Genomic DNA, 21,086 nt, shown 5'->3' with positions numbered 1-21,086 from the left:
ACACACCTCAACGTCAACACTGCATCGGCAAGTCGGGACTGGTCGGGCACAACACCTGCATGCAAACACAAAAAAAGAGTGATTTCACCATCAACAGTGGAATTATGCAGTCTTGGAAGAATCAGTGTTTCATTCAGCAAAATAATATATTTATTATGATATATTTATCAGTGTCTTCACGCTGATGGTAATTTTACCTGTAAGTGTGAATGAAACAGTATGCTCTAATGAAAAATGCCAAGAAGTGGGCTGAGAGTTGAGTGAGGAAGAGCGGGTTTCCACAGTTCCACGTGAAAGTTTTTGAAAACCACCCTAAATAGACATGGGTCATTGAAAAGTGCCGGAATTTTGCGACAAATTTTGTTTGTTTTTTACGACGCCACCTACTGTTTCATGCACTGTATTGTTTGATGTACGTGAACTAGGCCTACGCAGGGCAAACGTCGAGCCGTAATCACTAGCGGTGTTGTGTTCACTGTCCACTGTTGACGTGAGATTGGTGTGAGATCTCTGTCTCACCAAAGAAAATAACAAAGACCAAGATCCCAAGGACAATCACTTCAGATGCAGCGTGCACTGCAAATCAATAAAAGTGGACGCCATGGACAAAGTGGCTCTTACAAGTTCTCGAGGTCCTTGAATTTGAAGGAATCTGTCCTGGAAGATCCTTGACAAGTCAACCAGGGTGTGGAAACTTGTGATTTTGACACCAGCTGTGGGATACAGGTAAACTGTTTACTTTTCAACATCAACATAAAACCTAAGGGGTGTGTTCACTGTGGACCATCTCCAAACTCTGAGTCGCAGAAAGTGCTTGGACTCTTTTCTGCTTTGAGAAATTAGTTCTGGCAACTTCCTTCATCGTTGCCCAACTCTGTGATCAGGAGTTAGGCGTCTACGTCAATTTGGGTGATACCAATCTTTGAGTATCCAACTCAATATCTAACTCTGAATCCGCAAAACCTTTCGACAACTTTTTGCTTTTGATGTGTGGAACTCTTACATCGGATGCAAATGAAGCATTCAAAAAGGCCGACTTCCTGTTGAGTTGGGGCCATGGTTACAGTCAACTTTTTTGTTCGTCTTGGTATACAACATCTTCCCACCAAGTTTCTGAAAATTCTGTAGAACTCAATGTATGCCGAAGGGCACTTCCTGTTTCGTGGCGAACGGTCGAAATTTCGCCAAAATGCCAAGGTTACCGTGGCCACACGGTTTTGAATCCGCCAAACCATTCAACAACTTTTTTATCTTTGAAAAGTCTGCTCATTTACGTAGGGTGCAAATGGCGAAAATGGATGCAAAAATTAAAAATGGCTGACTTCCTGTTGAGGGACTGAGGGGGGCTCGGACCCCATGTTGGGAAACATGATACGCAGTTACTGCACACACCATATACCCACTGCAAAGGGGGCTAAACACAATAAACACAATAGTGTATTTATTTACTTTTTAATTCACATCACAATAAGAACCAGTGTCAAAACAGTTACTATAAAATAAAGAGTTTACAACATTCAACATCAGTAACAGGAAGTGACATTTAACACATTTTAAATGTTTGCCGTCAGTGGCGAAAGAAGGATTCAAATCCTTTATGAGACTAAAAAAATATACTGTATGTCAGAGCATATACTGTGTACATATATAAAATATATATAATCTAGCATTGGTTAAACCATTTTGGACCAGTCCAGTGTAGTTTCTAATTTTTTTTAAGGGAAACCGTGCACATTTCAAGACTTTGAAACGTCCTATGATGCTTTGTAGTGATAATCTACATTAAACAATGTTGTTAAAAAATACTTTTAAAAATAAAAATCACATTCGGAAATATGCTGGTCTCAAGATATGGTTTAATGTGAGGAACGATGAAAGCTTTACAGCAGCTACAGATAATTTTTTTCATAATCAACTAATCTGGAAATTGATTGATTTGTTGTTCTGTCCAGAAAGTGTTCATTGGTGACAACATTTTGTTTTTTGTTTTTCTTTAAATGTTTGTTTCTTACCTTTCCTCCAGACTGGCCATGCTCTTCATTCAGATCAGGAACTACCAAACCAGTCTCCGCCCAAGAGAAGTCCTTTTTTGGCAGGTTCCTGAAGGAATGTACCATGTGTAGTTTGGAGGGAAGGGGGGTTTTGGGGAATGTTGGGTTTATGTTTAATTCTCCATGTATTTTTTTGTAATTTTGAAATGCTGCTTTTGGTTAATTGATTCCTTAATTATTTTCCTAAATGGGAAATTTATAATGGAAATTTATAAAAAAAAAAGAAAGGAAAATATGTTTTTTTGTGGGACTTTTTTTTGGTTATATTTTCTGCATTTTTGTTTGTTTGGCCAAACCACTGGTGGAAAAAAGGTAAATAGGGAAATTATTTACTTTTTACCTGGACATTTACATTCATTAAAAAACACTGATTTATCTATTATCAAAATAGCCATTAAGATTATTTTAGTGATCTATGAAGCATTGAAGCCCTAATCTAAACTATATAAAACACGCCTGAGTTTTTGCATTAATTCTTTGACGACATGTTGTTGTTATCTGTGCAGACATATAACCGCATACAAAACAACAAAACAAACAAACATGTTGCTCCTTCTGGATTTATAAACCACGATTTTATAGTATCTTCAATTTAAATGTTGTTTTCCCAGTCGTTTTTTAAACATTCAAACCGTCTTAAAAAGCCCAGGCACAACGTAATCTGAGGCTCGTCCATCAATGAGTCCTGAACCGTTATTGTCAACAAACCAGCAGGGGATACTTTCCCCGTTCTTCACGTCCTCACTGAAGTCCTTCTGCCAGTGTCTGTAACAGAGAGAAAAATAAAAATAAAGTAAAATAAAACAAAAAACCTTCTGAATTACAGATTACATTCAGAGTTCTGAGCGTAAAATCAGGATTAAATTCAAAATTCTGAGATCAAAACAAGGATTGAAGTCTGAATTCTGAGATTAAAACAGGGATTAAAGTCTGAATTCTGAGATTAAAACAGGGATTAAAGTCTGAATTCTGAGATTAAAATCAGGATAACATTCAGAATTTGGAGATTGAAATCAGGATTAAATTCAGAATTCTGAGATTAAAATAGGGATTTAAGTCTGAATTCTGAGATTAAAACAGGGATTAAAGTGTGAATTCTGAAATTAAAATCAGGATTACATTCAGAATTCTGAGATTAAAATCTAGATTAAATTCAGAATTCTGAGACTAATATAATATTTAAGTGTAAATTCTGAGATTAAAAATATGGATTTAAATCAGAATTCTGAGATTAAAACAAGGATTTATGTCAGAATTCTGAGATTAAAATGGGGATTAAATTCAGAATTCTGAGATCAAAATCTGGATTTTAGTCAGAATTATGAGATTACAATCTGGATTAAATTCAGTATTCTGAGAGTAAATCAGGATTAAATTCAGTATTCTGAGAGTAAAATATGGACTTAAGTCATAAAAAAATCAGAATATCCTGAGATTGAAATCAGGATTAAAGTCAGAATTCTGAGATTAAAACCTGAAATCGAACTGTGGAGGGCAGCATAGCGCCTTTTAATGTACAGCATGTTGAAATTTATTAGAAAAAGAAGAAGAAGAAGATGAGTTTGAGGAGATAAGAGGATGAGAAGAACTGTGATAAAGAAAGAGTCTTCTGGAAAAAGTAGTAGAAGAAGAAGAACGATCATGTTCACCTGGTCACGTTGACTCTGTGTCCCTTCACATACAAGGTGGCATTTAACTTCTCCTGGATTTCACCCACGCGCAGGTCTGCCACCTCAAAGCCTACACCGTGGTAGAACTGACCTGGAGGAAAAGACCAAAGTTGGCTGAACATATGTTGATGTATCTTAAATTAAACATTGGGACAGTGGGATTACAATAAGGGGAAAACCATCTGTTGCTGTTCTTACCGAGCAGACCATGAACTGAAGCAGGCACATGGTGGCTGTCCACAGTGTAGAAGCCCAGGTAGTCCTGCTGAGCGCGGCGTCTCGTCCACACCTTTGTGTGTTTGATGACCATGAATTTAACGTAGTGCCTCAGCGTCACAGTCAGGCTGCAGTTCTTTGTGAGCTGGAGGTCCATACTGGACGAGACACAGAGTTCAAAGGACTTAAAACTGTGATGTCAGACGTCAAAAGAACTTCAAATCTGGTTCGGCAGCATTGCACGTCTGACTGAAGATGCAAGAAGAAGTAAGAAGATGCAAGAAGATGTGAGAATGAAAGAGAACTTTGCGATATAGAGCTTCGGAATGCGATGGGTTTTGGATGCGAGAAGAGTTTGGATAATCCAGTATTTGCAAAGCAAAGTTACTCACTTGGTTTCTTTGATATATGCTGTATCGGACCACAGCAGCTTGACCTGTTTGCCGTCATGGAAGACGGAGATTTCCTGAGTGCTGACCTCCAGCCTCACCCCCAGGTTCTGGTGGCTGATGCCAAAACGGCCAAAGTAGGTGTTGGCGTTACCATCAGGAACAACTGTCTTCTTGCCTATAATTTGTCCGTTCACCACAAAACCTGAAACATAAGTAGACGGACATTTTAATTGTTTTTTTCTTCCATTTTTCAAGCCACAATTTACTTTTTTTTTCTGAATAATTGGTGGAATAAGAGTCAAAACCTGACCTGATTTTGGATCTCTGACCAGAGTGAAAATGGTTCCTGGTTTGTCGTTGATGTTAAAGCACAGGGCGTCGCCTCTGTTTGGCAGCTCTATCAAGAAATGAGGGTCTCCGTCCACTGCACAAGAATCATCGTGTACAAGTTTCGTAACAGACAGAAAGCTTTACAACAGCCACACTGTTACCAGATAAGTGTGATGCTATGATAGCTATGACCAGCTGGGGCGCAGTAGAGCCTGCTGTGGATATCAACGAAGTATGAGGTGAACGACCACTGTAGAAGAACCTTACCATCTGAGCGAGAGCTGGAACCTCGAGAACTGGAACCTCGAGAGCTGGAACCTCGAGAGCTGGAACCTCGAGAGCTGGAACTGGAACCTCGAGAGCTGGAACTGGAACCTCGAGAGCTGGAACTACTGGAACTGGAACCTTGAGGGGAACTAGCAGCAACTGGACGTTCTAAGGAAACAAACGCACACGTCATCGAAAGTCTTCTTTGCCAAAGTGAGGTTGTATAATGTCACAAAAACTTTGTTAGAAAAAAAAAAGATGATCATACGTGGGTCTTCCTCCTGATGCTGTCGCTGGCCTGTAAACCACAAAACACATGGTTTAGTTGGATTCATCTGGAACAACGCTCCGTTTCCACCAAGTGTTATGCTGGTGTCACCCTGGATGCATGTGTCAGTGCATACTACGGAATCTCTGAAAAAAGGGCGACCGATCGTGAAATGTGTTTTTCACTAGAGACGTGGCTTAACATCCAATAAGGCGGCAAACCAAAAACCAGCTGTCTTTCAGTTTTGTTGCTTGACCCCTGAGCTCCCTCTTATAAAAGTCATTAGATGCCATTAGTAGATATATACAATATGGATAAAAGTATTTGTATTGTATTACATTTGAAGGGAAACCTTATATACCAAGACATTTTGGACAATGCAGTTTGAGGAAGGTCCTTTTTCTATTCCAACACCAGTGCCTGACCTCAAGTACTGTACATGTATTTGAATATGTCTTCAGAGGCCTCTGAATACTTTTGTCCATATAGTGTAGCCATCACTCCTAGAAAACTACAACAAGCGCGTTTTTTCTGGCGTTCTGCATTATCATCGGGATAATGGCTCTTTGGTCTGATTGGTTGTCCAATTGCTTGCATTCTGATCTTGGACAGTTGGACGTGGGAGGTGACTTCACACTTTCCAGGACTCAAACTCAATTCCCCACTCTGGTGTTAGCCGGGCTGCCACTTGGTGGAAATGCAGCTTCACTGATTTAACAGGTTTATAATAGTGCTGGGCACGTTAACACGACGTCAACGTTACCATACTTCAGTGTTGGAAGTGTGGAACACTGCCCTGCCTTGTTTTTTTACTTTTGTCATTAAAAAAACAAAAAAAACATAATTATATATTTCAATTTTGGTAAATTTTTTCTCAGTAATGTTTCAACTTTTGTCAATTTTATCTTAGAAAATGTTATGTTTAAACTTTTGTCAAAAATAATAATAATAATAAAGAAATTAATGTTGCAACTTTTGTCAATTTTTTTTCTTCAAAAATGTAATGTTTCATCTGACTCAAGGAGAACAGGGGTTCTCAAAGTTTTGATACCTGAGGGCCAATTTAGGAACCCAACATTGGACTGAGGGCCACCAAAGGAAAAAAAAACGTAATAACTATGTTGTCCAAAATGTGACAATTTAAATTTTTTTTTTTTTATTTGGTCCAAAATTTGCCAAAAACGTCATACTATACTATGTCGTTCAAAATGTTACAATTTTTGGGGAAAAAGTTTTTGGTCCAAAATTGGACAAAAACGTCATACTATACTGTGTCACTATGTCATCCAAAATTGGATGACATAGTAAATACAGTTGTACAGTTAACACTTATTGGTCTGTATCCAGTAATGTCCAATAAACATTTAACAAGCTTAGTAGCTCCTGGATTAAAACTATCAACTGTAATTCATTGCGGGCCGCCAGAAATATTTCTGCGGGCCGCCATTGGCCCCCGGGCCGCACTTTGAGAACCAATGATCTAAAACATGGCAGGGCAGTGCTCCCTGAGGACCAGGGTTGGGAAACACTGCCATACATTAATGCATGATGCGTTTCCAAGACATCTGACTGAAAAAAGATGCGCGTGACATCATGTTTACCAGTTAGCTCCGTTGACAGTGTTAGCTCCTTTAGCGACGTTAGCGCGCCTACAGTCGAACTGGAGCGGTCTGTTTATTATTAAACGAAAAGAGCGGCGCTACAAATAACCAGCGTATGTGTGCCTCTGTTTTTTAAGTTTTGCGTTACTTTAGAGACTCATTTTAACAATCGGGGAGTCACGTAAACATGACGTCACGCGCGTCTTTTTACGGTCAGTCGTCATTGAAACGCGGTAACCGCCGCTAACGTGCCCAGCACTAGCTTATAATAATGTAAAAATGTGACGCAAACAAAGAAAACCCTAGGCCACCAGTATGTTTAGCAGATACAACTTGTGCTATAATGGCGTTTGTTCTATTCCTACAATATTTAGCTGAGCGTTTCATTTTATCCGGCCACAGTTCCCTCACTCTCAGTCAGCTTGTCTGCGACCAGAGGGCTGTCGGGTCCGTCCTCGGTCTCCGGCATGGTGACCACCATGGATGTGAGAGGGGTGACGAAGCCGTACTTCAGAGACATCTCCAGTGCCTCGGCTTTGTCCTGCTCGGAACCACTTTCACCGGACGGAAGATAGAGAAAAGATGAGGGAGGTTTTTCTTTCAATAAGCTGCTGCTTATTCAAAAAAAAACAAAAAAACATTGACAGAGAAAAGTCAGGTGAACTAACCTGCTCTCCAGTAACTGCTGGATGGTGAGGTAGGCCCACAAACGCTCTGTGAAATTCCCAAAGACATAGTCCTCTGTTGGGTAGATCACATCCCAGTTTTGCACATTGGCCTTTCCCTGCACTTGGAAGTCCTGGTCAGGCTGGAGAAAGAGTACAGATTTATGTAATAGCATGACAGGATGATATTAGGGCGCTTTCACACCACTAGTTCGATTATTTGATCCGCACCAGGCAATACAATTGTTATCATGTAACATATGACTCCAGTGTGGTCCGCTATCACACCAGCAAACCAACCAAAATTGGCCCGATTGACGTTTCATCAATGTGTTTATATCTTCCGGTAGAAAAGCGCCACTTTTGACTCACTATGGAGCAACACGTTCGCACATTGCTACTTGCTCTGATCTTCGTTTATTACATTCTCTGTATTGGCCATTTATGGCAAAATATCCAATTTGAGAACTAGTGAACATGGAGAACAATCTGCTGATGCTCTGGAGTCGGCGAAGACGTATAGCGCGTCATTTCAGGCGGAGGAGACGCGCTATTTTCATGAATGTGGTCGTGCTAACTATGAGACGAAGATTGCTCCAAAGACCTACAAGGTAGGCTATGTCCATGGCATTTACTGCAGAATATGGTTTGGACCCGAGTTCGCGTTCTCACCAGAGGGACCGCACCAGAGTCTGACATTTGGTGCGGAGTCAAGCGGACCGAGACCACCTCTTATTTGGCGGTCTCGGTCCGCTTAATTTGGTGCGGACCCGAGTGCGATTGATCCTTTCACACCAACGAAAACTAAACGAACTAGAGTTTTTGGTTCAAATGGATCGTTTGGTGCGCACCAACTGCCGTTGGTGTGAAAGCACCCTAAGTTTACTTTGACAAGGGTGAGGGTCTACTACAGCCTCACCAGCAGGACGTAGTTTTAAAAGTAACGTAGACAGAATCTTTATTTGGTGCTTTTAGTCAATAATTCCAAAATGATCGTTCTTATTTATTACGGCAGCTAATAATGGGTCCCCAAAACACAGTTGTATATCGTCTGTTTCGCGGACAGACTCTGCTGTCCACTTCTTACCCCTTCGCCATTGACTTCCACCAGGAAGTTGTCCATGTCGTTGCCACGCAGACGGCCGGCCACCACGATCTCTGAGCCGTTAAACAAGTAGCTGAAGTGTTTTTTGGTTAAGAGGTCCACTGCGTTGTCAGGATAACGTAGGTCGACGTCCAAGAGCAGAGGGTTGGCAACTTCCTCGTAGAAACCCTGAAACCTCAAATACATTTAATATCGTTCTCTTAACAGTCAGAGGTCACCTTTCACAATTCTGTTTTCCATTCAAGTCGAAAAATGAATAGAAAATATAGTCAAGACATTGACCAGATTAGAAATAATGACTTTGCTTTGGTCAAAGAAGCAGCAGAACTGTTTTTCAAGGTGTTTTCAAGGGTTTTCTAATCATCCAATAGCCTTCTAACGCCATTAGCAAACACAACGTACCATCTACACTCCACATGTAGATTTGACCATTTTACTATGTCACTTTTTTACTTACTTACTTTGTTTCTGTTGATTTTACAGATTTCTGTTGGTTTTATACCTTTTATGTTGCTGTGCCTTTAAATCTGTAAAGCGCTTTTGGTTGTTTTTTAAATGTGCCCTATAAATAAAGTTGACTTAACTTGACTTTTACCATTAAACCGACATACACTACCGTTCAAAAGTGTGGGCTCACCGATACAATTTGTGTTTGTTTTCCATTAAAAGTCACACTTTTAACGTAATTTCACAAGGGTTTTCTAATCATCCAATAGCTTCTAACATGATTAGCAAACACAATGTACCATTAGAACACTGGGAATGTGCCTCTATACAACTATGTACATATTCCATTAAAAACCAGACGTTTGCAGCTAGAATAGTCGTTTACCACATTAACAATGTATAGAGTGTATTTATGATTCATTTAATGTTATATTCATTGAAAAAAAAGTGCTTTTCCTTCAAAAATAAGGACATTTCTAAGTGAGCCCAAACGGTAGTGTATTCCCACGAAAGGTCGTGTAGACAAACATGTGGATATTACCTTTATGTTTTGAATAACATGGCAACAATTTAGCTGACAACAATAACAAGCCACGATTCATAGTCGAAAATCTTTCACCTGGAGTTGAAGCGTTGCATCTGAAGCTTCGTATATTCTGCGGGCGACTCCTTTGTTCTGTTTGCTCATCACGTCCAGGAAGGAGTATTTCACGTTGTTACCGAATCCAAGACAGAACAGAGACATGTTCCCTCCAATGGCGTCGCGCACATTCTGCTGGATCTGCTCAGGTCGAGACACTCCTATAGTACATGCACACATGTATGAGGACACCAACTACAAAAACTTAAATAGACATTTTAGGTTTTTAAAAAAAAAAATTATATTTCAAGTTTCTGTTATGTAGTCCGCATCTTCATACAGCTGACAGTCAGGGGCAATTCTAGAGTCTGTAGGGGCCCTAGGCAAAAACTCCCAGGGGGCCCTTCCTTCCAACCAGTTGGCTGCTCACTGCACATTTCAGTAAAAACAGCCCTCAGACTCCGAGTGTCGGGGGGCCCCCTATCAGCTCGGGGGCCCAAAGCAGTTGCCTGCTTTGCCTGTTCACAAGCTGCGCCTCTGGCCACCTGTTAAGCCCCTCACCTAAAAATCGACGATGAGTTGAGAATTCTGCATGTTTCACCTTTATTTCACAGCCTTTTCCAGGTGGACACTGTCGTTTGTAAACCAAACGCACTCCTGTGCCAAAGTACATAGAGAAAAATGGACTTTGGTGCCGGTTTTTAAGATTGGTTTATGGACTTTACTTTCAAATTTGTGTCCATTTTTTTTTCCAAAACATGTAATGTTTCAACTTTTGTAAAAAAAAATTTTTTTAATTATTGTTTCAACTTTTGTCAATTTTTTCCCCCAAAAATGTTATATTTCAATTTTTGTCAATTTTTTTCAAGACATGTAATGTTTCAACTTTTGTCAATTTTTTTTTAAATTAATGTTTTAACTTTTGTCAAAATTATCTTAAAAAATGTAATGTTTAAACTTTTGTCAATTTTTTTTAAATTAATGTTTCAACTTTTGTCAAAAAAAATAAAAAAAATAAAAAAAATTACGTTTCAACTTTTGTCAAAAAAATGGTAGGGCAGAGTTCCCTGAGGACCAGGGTTGGGAAACACTGACCTTTGTCAGTGTTGTCAAGTATCATAATTTTCACTCACCAGAGTTTGGCATCCCATCGGTCAGTAGAATAACCATGTCCACACTCCTCTCTGGAAGCTTCTTCTGGGTCCGTTCGGTCTTCAACATTTTCACCGCCTTCAATACAGCGCTGTTGATGTTAGTGGCTGAAAAGCAGAGAAACAAATTGAATAGGACACTATACTGTTTTTTTTATTATCAGGTGTTAGTACAGATATGGCTGTCAGTTTTTCCTTGTACCGTACATCCATCCTCTCTTATGCTCTTGGCGTAGCCTATGGCTGCGGTCACGTTTCCCTTCGTTGCCTTGGTGAGATAATCCTTCCAGGTTATGATTCTGTTGTCGAATGTGACGAGAGCAAAGTGGTCGTCCACGTGGAGGTCGTTCAGAATGGCCACCAGTGCGTTGCGCGTCTGCAAATGTTGACAGTTTCACACAGGAAGATGATCATGGTGTAAGGTTGTATGAAACACAGGGTATCCGCGGGGTCCTAGAAAGTCTTAAATCCAATAATTTAAATTCATGGCCTTAAAATGTCTTAAAGGTGAAGTAAGTAGTTTATAGTGACATCGAGAGAAACTGCTCCTCTGCTCACCCCCTCCCTTCCCTGAGCGATACGGTATCCTCAGCCGGTCAAATGTCGTCCTCGTCTTTCTCCGTGTCAGCAGATGAGGTTCGTGAGGCGAGGGAGAGGGCGAGCTACCGCGGCCGTAGCAGACGAAGCGGAGAGTGAGGAGGCGGGACTTCCGCTACAAGTAAATCGACGCAATTTGTTCTCTCGCGTTTGTCCTTACAGGCTCCCGTAGAAACATGGCGTCTCGCTGCTAACAGTGGCTATGCAACCGCGGCCCGCGATCATGTTATTTTACATGACTTTTTGAAACACTACGAAAATGAAACAGAAAATATATTACAGCGACTAGACAATGTAGGAGCACATAATATGTATAAAAAAGTGGATTTTGGGTTATATAAACCCATAAATACTACACAGTGTCCCTTTAAATTCTCCTTAAATCTCATAAAAGGTCTTAATTACAATTTTGAAAGGTCTTAAAAATCTATTAACGTTACTTTTATTTAAAACCTGCATAAACTTCAGTCTCGCTTTTTGAGGATGCGATAACAGAACTACAACACGGAACTAAAGTAGTCCACCTGTGCTGCCCGGTGAGAATTTATCCAGCACCACTAGCTAGTGTGCTGTGCGCGCGCCGCGGTGTGTTATAGCTTAGCATATCAGCGGAGAAAACTTAACGAAAGCCCACAGCTAAGCCGAATTGATTGCATAAGATGGGTAAGTGCAAGCGATTTGTGGCTCCAATTTTCCTTCACGTCTTTTGTACATTTTTGCCAGTATGGACTTGAAATGGGTCTTAAATTTTATTTATTTTGGTCTTAAAAAAAGTCCTAAAAAGTTTGACTTGCTGAAACCTGCAGAGACCCTGGAAGCATTGACACATCATCATCAGCACTGACGATAGTAAAGTTCTACTGCTGATCGTGTTGTTATTTCCAAGAATAAACATCAATGTCCTCTCTGGATTTTGGTGCGGGTGAGTGAGGAGTTTACAATTCTCATGTTTCCAGCCAGTAACCGTGTCGAACAGTAAAATAAAGAGGTGAGCGTGCTCTATAAACTATAAACTATCCCTTTAAACCACACGCACTCTTCTACCTGTTTCATCTTGGTTCCGCTCATCGATCCACTCCTGTCAATCACAAACACCACATTCTTTGGAACTCTGGGCAGATCGGGGGGAGCGAAGAAGTGCACAAAGTGTCCGTTCACAATCTGAAGGGAGGTAGAGGAAGACTTTGATGAGCGCTCTGAATCTATGATTCTTGTCTAATTACTTTTTTTTGTGTGCCAAAGACTTCGGACGCTGACCTGCACTTCCCCGAGGCCTCCTACTCGTTTAACGTCGTAGTTGATGACGAAATCCCCGTTAATGACGGTGCCTTCGCATCCTGGACAGTTTCTCTGCTGCTCCAGTGTTGGTGAGAAGGAAATGTGCGCCTGTGTGAAAAAGAGAGACATTTTTAGATAGTAATAATAATAATATTAATCAAAGTGTTCTTAAAAGGGATATGTTACAAAATGACCAATGATGTGTCACTACTTTTGGGAAATTTGAAATATTGAATATATATAGCACTTGTATTGTTTTTATTTGTGGGCCACAAGCGCTGTTTATGTTTTGGTTTGGTGTTTTGGTCCATTTGCAGTGCTAAAGGAGCTAACACAGCTAACGGAGCTAATGGAGCTAACGGAGCTAATGGAGCTAACTGGTAAAAGGCCTTGCCTTGTTCTGTCTGGAGAAGGAAAAACTAGTAAAAAGATCGATTCTGGGACATTTTATATCGATTCTGAATCGTAGTAAATGAGAATTGCGATTCTTATGTGAATTGATTTTTTGGCACACACCCCTATGGGATATATCTGTATAATTTGCCCACTTAGTACCCAGGTAGCCACTGCGGAAACGGAAAGGACGAACCACTCTAAACCCATTGTGGGTCTGAATATAACACCCCATTTCCAAAATAATTCAATTTTAAGGGATCTCAACAAAAGTCTTTAGACGTCATTACTAGATAGCCATCGTTGCTAGAAAATCCCGTTTGGTGACACATTTTTAGTCGCTCTACATCTGGATCATTGGTCTGAATCAGAGCCGTTTCTTGCTATATTCGGACTATGCAGCTGCATAGGGCCCCACAGCCACTAGGGGGCCCCCAAACTGCAGAAAACACGAAAACATTAACTCAAATTTCTGCGTTTGTGTTTTTGATTTGCGTTTGTGTTTTTTTGATTTGTGTTGTGTTTTGTGATTTGTGTTGTGTTTTGTGTTTTGTGATTTGTGTTTTGTGTTTTTGCGTTTGTGTTTTTTGATTTGCGTTTGTGATTTGTGTTTGTGATTTGTGTTTTTTATTTGTGTTTGTGTTTTTGATTTGCATTTGTGTTTTTGATTTGCGTTTGTGTTTTTTGATTTGCGTTTGTGTTTTTTGATTTGCGTTTGTGTTTTGCACCTCAGGGCCACCGTAGTTTTACCCTTTACCTTTTTGTCTGTGACTGTTTTCTCCACCAGAGAAAGCAGGTCATTGGTGAGGAACGTCGCAGTGGCCTCAACGAAGGAAATGCCCTGAGGCTCATAGATGTCTGCCACAATCTGTCTCCAAACAAAAAATATATTAATTTAGCATAAATCAAATCACCGTGAAGGCTTGAATCACGAGCAGAGAAAATGCACCTGAAAGTTCTGCACAAGCGCCTCGGGTTTGACGCGCGTCACGATCTCATAACGGCCGAATTTCCTCTGAAGCAGCTCCTCGTAGGTCAGAACAAACGTGACGTAGCTTTCCGCCGCGATGTTCGCGGACACCGAGAACTTCTCCATGTTTCGCCCGGAGGCCCTGTCGTTAAAAAACACAGGCTTCAAAAATGAAAGCATCCGAAATGCGGACGTCGCTTTGAGCGTTTACGTTTTACGCGTCGTTCATCTCACTTGACCAGTCCAGCAGTCCGTCCAGAGGAAACCGCCTTATCGTACTGTTTCTTTGCCTTCTCCTTCTCCTTCACTTCTCCGGCATACATCTGACCTTCAATTTCCCTGTGAGGTAAAAAAAAAAGGACACATTTAGAGTCGATACGTCACCAAACATGATCGTTAAAAGTAAAAAAAAAACAAAAACACCCTGAGGTTTTCAAACGAACATGCTGAAGTTGGTGATGAAGGCCGTCTTTGGCAGCTCCACGTTGAAGAAGATTTCCTGCGAGTGGTTCGCTTTGTTCAACGCCACCGAGGTCATGACGGTGCGGGCGAAGCGAGACGTCACTGCACAGGCGACGAGGACACTCTGAACCTCCACCGTCTGAATGGAGGGTAAATATCGGGGTCACAAAATGACTACATTTACTCTACTGTTGAAAAGTTTGGGCTCACCTATATCTTTGTTTTTGGTGTTTTCCATTAAAAGTCACTTTTATTCATCAAAAGAGGCAAAATGAATAGAAAATATAGTCAAGACACTGACAAGATTTTTTTTTTTTTCATCTGTGCTAACATCATTGCACAAGGGTTTTCTAATCATCCGATAGCCTTCAAACGCCCCTAGCAAACACAATGTACCATTAGAACACTGGAAATGTGCCTCTATACACCTATGTACATATTCCATTAAAAACCAGACGTTTGCAGCTAGAATAGTCGTTTACCACATTAACAATGTATAGAGTGTATTTCTGATTCATTTCATGTTATATTCATTGAAAAAAAGTGCTATTCCTTTAAAAATAAGGACATTTCTAAGTGAGCTCAAACTTTTAAACGGTAGTGTATTCCCACGAGGGGATATCCTGCGGGTGATTTTTTTTTTTTTAACACTGAAGCGTGGCCATTTAAAAAATAAATAAATAAATACAATAATAAAATCTGATTTTTTAAATCATTTGCTAGGCCAGAAGCTGGCGGGCCACTTTTGGCCCACGGGCCACCAGTTGCAGACCAGTGATGTAGGGCCTTAACATCAATAAATCACAGGCACAAATTTTTTTTAATCAAATGTTTTAAATCCTTATAAAGTGAAAATATTGCTTCTTACTTCTAAATAATAATAGTTAACTACTAATAATAAAGTTGCTATTAGTGTAATTTCTGCTCTGTCCACTGGAGGAGCCAAAACACACACACACTGGTTTATAAGTATGTTTTCATCGTTGTCCGTAAATGTTCAGAATGTACAGAATATTAACATAAACGCAACATTTTGGTCCCAGTTTTAACGACATACCGTACAAAGAACACACATCTGGTTTAGCTCCAGTCCTGCTCTCTGTCTCCCTCTTTGTCTATCCGTGGTACTGCAGCCATACAGCAGGAGTCCCGTTCTTTCTCTCCACTTCGTTTCCTCCTCTTTAGGAGATTTTCTATGCGTTTTTACATCGAGTTAAGACGGGGTTTTCGGGACAAAGACTTCTCAGCTTCACTAGCAAAGGCAAACATGTCAGGAGCAGTAACTTCCTCTACCTGTGATTAACTGATAAAACTCTCTGTGGGTTTTCATATTGTTACAGAGCTGGAGGAGGAGTTATGCTAACGATGGCTCTATTGCATCATTGAGCCATATTTTTAGACACGCCTACAAATGTGCAAACAAAACACTGGAGAAAAAAACAGTTTTACTCCGTAATTCTTTACTCCATAGCTGTCATTTTTGAGTGAGAAGAATGGAATTGTGCTTAGAAAAGAAAAGTTTGGAATAGTCAACTAAGTTTTACTTTATTTTCTCCATATAACAAATAAATCATTAATACTGAATCATTTTGGTTTGTGGGAAACACCGATCTACATTTTTACGGACCAAACAAGTACTTAAAGGTGCCATATGTAAGAATGTGGCCAAAAACAGTTACTACATTCAAATTCAAAATACCGAGGTCTTTTAGGTTTTCGTTTTCTGACCTAACTGGCAACCAGTGGTCGCTCGGCAGCTGAGACTCTACTGACTGCAATGATTGGTGGACGGCGGTAGGTGGCGCCACATGCAAAAAAAAACATGATTTCAAAACATAAACATGATTTGCAGTCTGCAAAAAATTTTTTTTTAATGCAAATATTTTGTCTGTACTGTTGTTGTTGGTGAGTTCAGTTTGTTATATGAACATTATTCCTGAGTCTCTGTGACATATTAAGAGGATTTTATGGCCAGTTGCTTTAAATTTATTACATAATGCACCTTTAATTAACCCAAGAAAATATTCGCCAGATTAATTGACTATAAGGACGTTCTTTGTGTGGAGACATGAGCGTCAACTTTTCAGAATCGTGTGCGAGTCTGGGGACTCTGGGATGTCCCAGATTTATTCATGTCACAGAAGTCATGCAGGAAGAAATAAAACACAGATGCCCAAATAACCTCCAGCATGTGCGCCGTCCCCAGTCGAAGCAACTGGAAGCACAAGTGCGTGCCACTGCACGCAGAGAACAGGAGGCATCTGGAAGTGATGCACTTTATGGGAAATGAACAATACCACTACTGTAAGCTCCAAAGCTTCCAGTCATGTCGACCGCGGCCTCAAGTTTACTCAATTATCCTGTTCACGTTTGGATTTCAGTGGCAGTGACGTAGAAAGTTTACAGTCAACAGACCACTGTGTTGAACTGGCTGTTTTATATCAACATTTAAAAAAACATGACTTTCTTACTTTTGCAGAGTCTGTGCTTCGTTTCTATTGAGGGAGGGGGAAACAGAAAGAGAAATACTTATCATTGCTTTGAGCTTTGTGAAAGTGGCATTAGGAAGGATTTTCAGTATCATATTTCTTAGTATTTAAGCGAAATACCGTTATAGACCTGGTGTCCATGGATTCTCTGGGCTCCTGGAAGAGAAGAAAACACATTTACATGATTGTTTGAAATCGTGGTAAACACACCCAGACCTTTACCCTTTAAGGTATGCACCAAGAAAAAAGCAGAGGAAAAATTATTTATTTGTGTTTTTTATTTTTTTATTTTATTTATTTATGATAACAAAAACGACAAATTTTTTATTAGAGCCTACAGTATTTTAGATACAGGCCTCTACCAAATGGTTGAGATGTCTGTTCAGAGTAGGCTAGATAGATAACTAGAATGCTAATTAGATAGATAAATAACTAGCAAAATAGATGGATAGAAAGTTAACTAGCATGCCAACTAGCACGATAGATGGATAGTTAACTAGCATGCTAACTAGAGATAGATAGATAGATAGATAGATAGATAGATAGATAGATAGATAGATAGATAGATAGATAGATAGATAGATAGATAATCTAACTAGCATGACAAATGGATAGATAGTTAATTAGATAATTAGACCCTACAGTATTTCAGATACAGGCCTCTACCAAACGGTTGAGACATCTGTTCATAATAAACCTGGTTTGCATAATTCATAAAGTACAACATTCATAACAAGTCACATTAATTAAGTGTTAGTGAGTTCAGCTTGATGCATTTTTTCAATGAGATATAGTGACTTAAAGTGAGGTCGACCAAATGGTTGAGTAGCACCTTAAAGGGTTAAATCATGAGTCTGATCGACACACAAGCTTTCAATAATCAAAAATTCCCATATATATATATTGTTATTGTTATTATTATCATGTGCGCTTGCACATCTTTCACCACATGCATGTGGTTATTACAGCTGGGCTCCATGTGTTCATATCCGAAAGGTTTAGCTTCACAACAAAGCACGTATCGTCATATCCATCGACAGAAAGGACAATTTGGGAATTAAAACGAGTGCAAATACTGAAATGTTAGGTCTCTATGCTGAGAAAATGTCACAATATTAAACCCGACATCAACACGAAGAAGCCTTTAACGGGCAAGAAACCTTACTTCACTATATAATATTGAATCAAGCCTTAGAAACATCATTTAAATAGTTATTTCTTAAATTTCTTAAAATCAAATCGTACACATTTTACAGCAATATTATTCAGTACCTGCAGTACTCACACACACTTTAGAGAAACAGTGATTCCTGCGCTGTGTATGATGTGCCGTGAACCGATATTTCCCCGGCACATTCGCAGTTAATCCTTTAAACGTTAGAAAAGTCCAAGACGTGACTTGTCACAGTTTTCCCGTTATGTCAAGATAAAAAAAAAGCAGGTTCTTCAGGAATATGAAGGCAGCGTTGCGAAATGAGGTGTGAGCTGGGAATCAGTTTTTTTATTTAAAAAAACTTGATCATTTTCCCACAGAGTCATACACCTCCCTATATCTCAATCTCACTTTGTAAAGTCTCTGAAAAATCAGGAAAAACACCATTCGAACCACTTTTACCAAATTTGAGTGTTGACAAAATTAGGTCCGAGATGCTTGGGCCAAAACACACAAATTTGGTGCAATTCAGTTTTATTTCTATCGCGCCAAATCACAACACACATTATCTCAAGGCTCTGTAAATGATAATACTAATCATTTTATTTTAAGTTCCTTTCCACACCGACACTGTTTTAAATAAGAAACGGAAACAGGACGACAGAAAAATGGAGTTTGAATACAGAGTAGGCTAGATAGTTAACTAGCATGCTAAATAGATAGATAGAAAACTAGCAAAATAGATGGATAGAAAGTTAACTAGCATGCCAACTAGCACGATAGATGGATAGTTAACTAGCATGATAACTAGAGATAGATAGACAGATGATAGATAATCTTACTAGCACAAACAATGGATTGATAGTTAACTAGCATGCTAACTAGATAGATAGGTAGATACATAGACAGACAGACAGACAGACATACATCTAACTAGCATGATAGATGGATAGAATGTTAACTAGCATGCTAACTAGAGAGATAGAGGGATAATCTAACTGGCAAGACAAATGGATAGATAGTTAACCAGCATGCTAACAAGATAGATAGATAGCTAAGTAGCATGATAGATGGATAGCTAGTTAACTAGCATGCTAAATAGATAGATAGACAACTAGCAAAATAGATGGATAGAAAGTTAACTAGCATGCTAACTAGTGATAGATAGATAATCTAACTAGCAAGATAAATGGATAGATAGTTAACTAGCATGCTAACTAGATAGAGAGATATCTAACTAGCATGGTAGACAGTTAACTAGCATGATAACTAGCACAATAACTTGGATAGATACACTCTTAGAAATAAAAGTGCTAAGTAGAACCATATCAGGTTCTTTGGCTTGTCCTCACCTGGAACACTTTTGGAGGGTTCCACCAAGAACCCTTTTAAAACCCTTTATTCAGGAACGGGTTTTTAAAGGGTTCTCTGGATCAAAATGGTTCTTACTGGAACCATTAGTGTTACCAAGAACCCTTGATAAACCCTTTCTTCGGGAAAGTGTTTTTCAGAAATGGTTTCCAGGTAGAACCTCAGCCCTTGTAGAATAACCCTTTTGGAACCCTTATTTCTAAGAGTGTAGACAGAGACCAGGAGCAGAACGTTGTAGTCTTAAGTAGATGTACCATCAGAACACTCTTGGGAGACATTATTAAAATCGTATTGCTTGAACTATGGTTTTCTGTGACTTCTTTCTTCCCCCCCTTCCACTTTTAGCTTTATTTATCATAAACAGATGTGTCATTGGTCTTCTTCTTTTCTCAGGAAACAAATGGCTCGCTGCCATCATCCTGCTCCCCTGAGTCATCTGCATGGGAAAGACGTGATCTTTAAACTGCACAAGTGTGCAAAGTATACACGCCTTCCGTCCACGGGGCTTCAAACTTGGCAGGACACTGGAGTGTGTCAACTGTCTTTCAATTTGAAAAGGTGTGGGTTCAATTCCCACTTCTGCCACTCTGCCGTTGTGCCCAGGCAGCAGGGCAACACACGGCAAAAACTCCAGTGTGAAGCAGCTTTGAGTGGTCGACGTGACTCGAAAAGCACTTTGTAAGAACCAAGGTTATAGTTTTGAAATTTTCATTAATTTTTATTTAGTTGTTCAGTTTGCTTTTTTTATTTCAGTTTAGTTTTAGTTAATTAGTTTTTCAGGTATTAAGAGAAAGCCTCGACTTGTAGAAGCTGAAAAGGATGAAAGAATGTGTGACACCACACATGGATGATCAAATCCTCTCATTTCATACTTTAACCTTTAACACATGCAGGTAAATCGAAAGCAAAACTTCAAATGCAAACCATTACAAAAACAACAACATAACATAACAAGCAGTTTCTGCACACACGTGCACATGCCAAGTACTGGATACCTGCGTCAGAGCATCGCTCCTGGAAACAACCAGAGCTCGTCCGGCCTCGGCTGGAAGGCAGATGCAGACCCAGGCCTGCAGCAGCAGCAGCAGCAGCAGCTTCCTCCACACCACAGTCATCCCTGCGACGCTGAATAGCCCCTGCTCCGGCATGGCTGAAAACAAGTGTGGAAGGAATCCGAGGCATGTGGGGATCAAGTCTTCCCGTAAGACTTACACCCCGCCCACGTGGTGCTGCTGGAGGAGGAGGGTCCCTTTAGCTTTGTTTATGCAACTGTGGGTGAAGTGGTTTTCCCATACACTGTGTGTGTGTGTGTGTGTGTGTGTGTGCAGCCAGTCCTGACTTGCCCGATACGTTGTGCATTTAGCTAACATTTCCACAAATCACCTTCTCAGCGCGTCACGTGAAGAAGAATGTTTTGTAGAGTAAAACGTGTGATAAAGAGACACCTGGAACACAGAGGAACTTTCTCTTTGACCTTCGAGGAATGTTTATTGAAACCTTACGACTGTTACTTCTGGTCTGTTGTCGTCAAGCAGAAACTTGGGGTGAATTCCAATTCCAGAAGAATTAAGTTGAGGGACAAGTTTAAGGGCTGTATCGCCCTCAATATTGAGATTTTCCTAGGGCTACC

General features: G+C 39.9%; 1 protein-coding gene across 2 annotated transcripts; it reads right to left on the bottom strand.

The window, feature by feature from the left end:
• Positions 1 to 1,467: 1,467 nt before the first annotated feature.
• Positions 1,468 to 20,570, bottom strand: LOC310929427 (inter-alpha-trypsin inhibitor heavy chain H3-like). 2 transcript variants are annotated; one of them, XM_083892186.1, is made up of 22 exons: positions 20,452 to 20,570; positions 17,053 to 17,088; positions 16,915 to 16,938; positions 14,425 to 14,582; positions 14,216 to 14,320; positions 13,961 to 14,123; positions 13,769 to 13,879; positions 12,598 to 12,726; positions 12,385 to 12,501; positions 10,951 to 11,119; positions 10,726 to 10,851; positions 9,632 to 9,813; positions 8,548 to 8,733; positions 7,464 to 7,603; positions 7,207 to 7,349; positions 5,195 to 5,224; positions 4,927 to 5,103; positions 4,640 to 4,753; positions 4,330 to 4,531; positions 3,920 to 4,095; positions 3,701 to 3,812; positions 1,468 to 2,816 (listed from the first exon to the last, which is right to left on the bottom strand). In XM_083892186.1, exons 2-22 carry the CDS (start codon positions 17,071 to 17,073, stop codon positions 2,678 to 2,680), a joined length of 2,724 nt encoding a protein of 907 aa, XP_083748312.1. In that variant the 5' UTR covers positions 17,074 to 17,088; positions 20,452 to 20,570; the 3' UTR covers positions 1,468 to 2,677. The 2 variants fall into 2 exon arrangements, with proteins under 2 accessions (XP_083748312.1, XP_083748313.1); XM_083892187.1 differs by having other exon boundaries at positions 4,927 to 5,094.
• Between the last annotated feature and the right edge of the window lie 516 nt (positions 20,571 to 21,086).

This window comes from Microchirus variegatus (assembly GCF_963457635.1).
Source record: "Microchirus variegatus genome assembly, chromosome: 7".
NCBI classification, from domain to species: Eukaryota; Metazoa; Chordata; class Actinopteri; order Pleuronectiformes; family Soleidae; genus Microchirus; species Microchirus variegatus.
The sequence above is the reverse complement of the archived record's forward strand: the minus strand, read 5'-3'. Positions and strand labels throughout refer to the sequence as shown.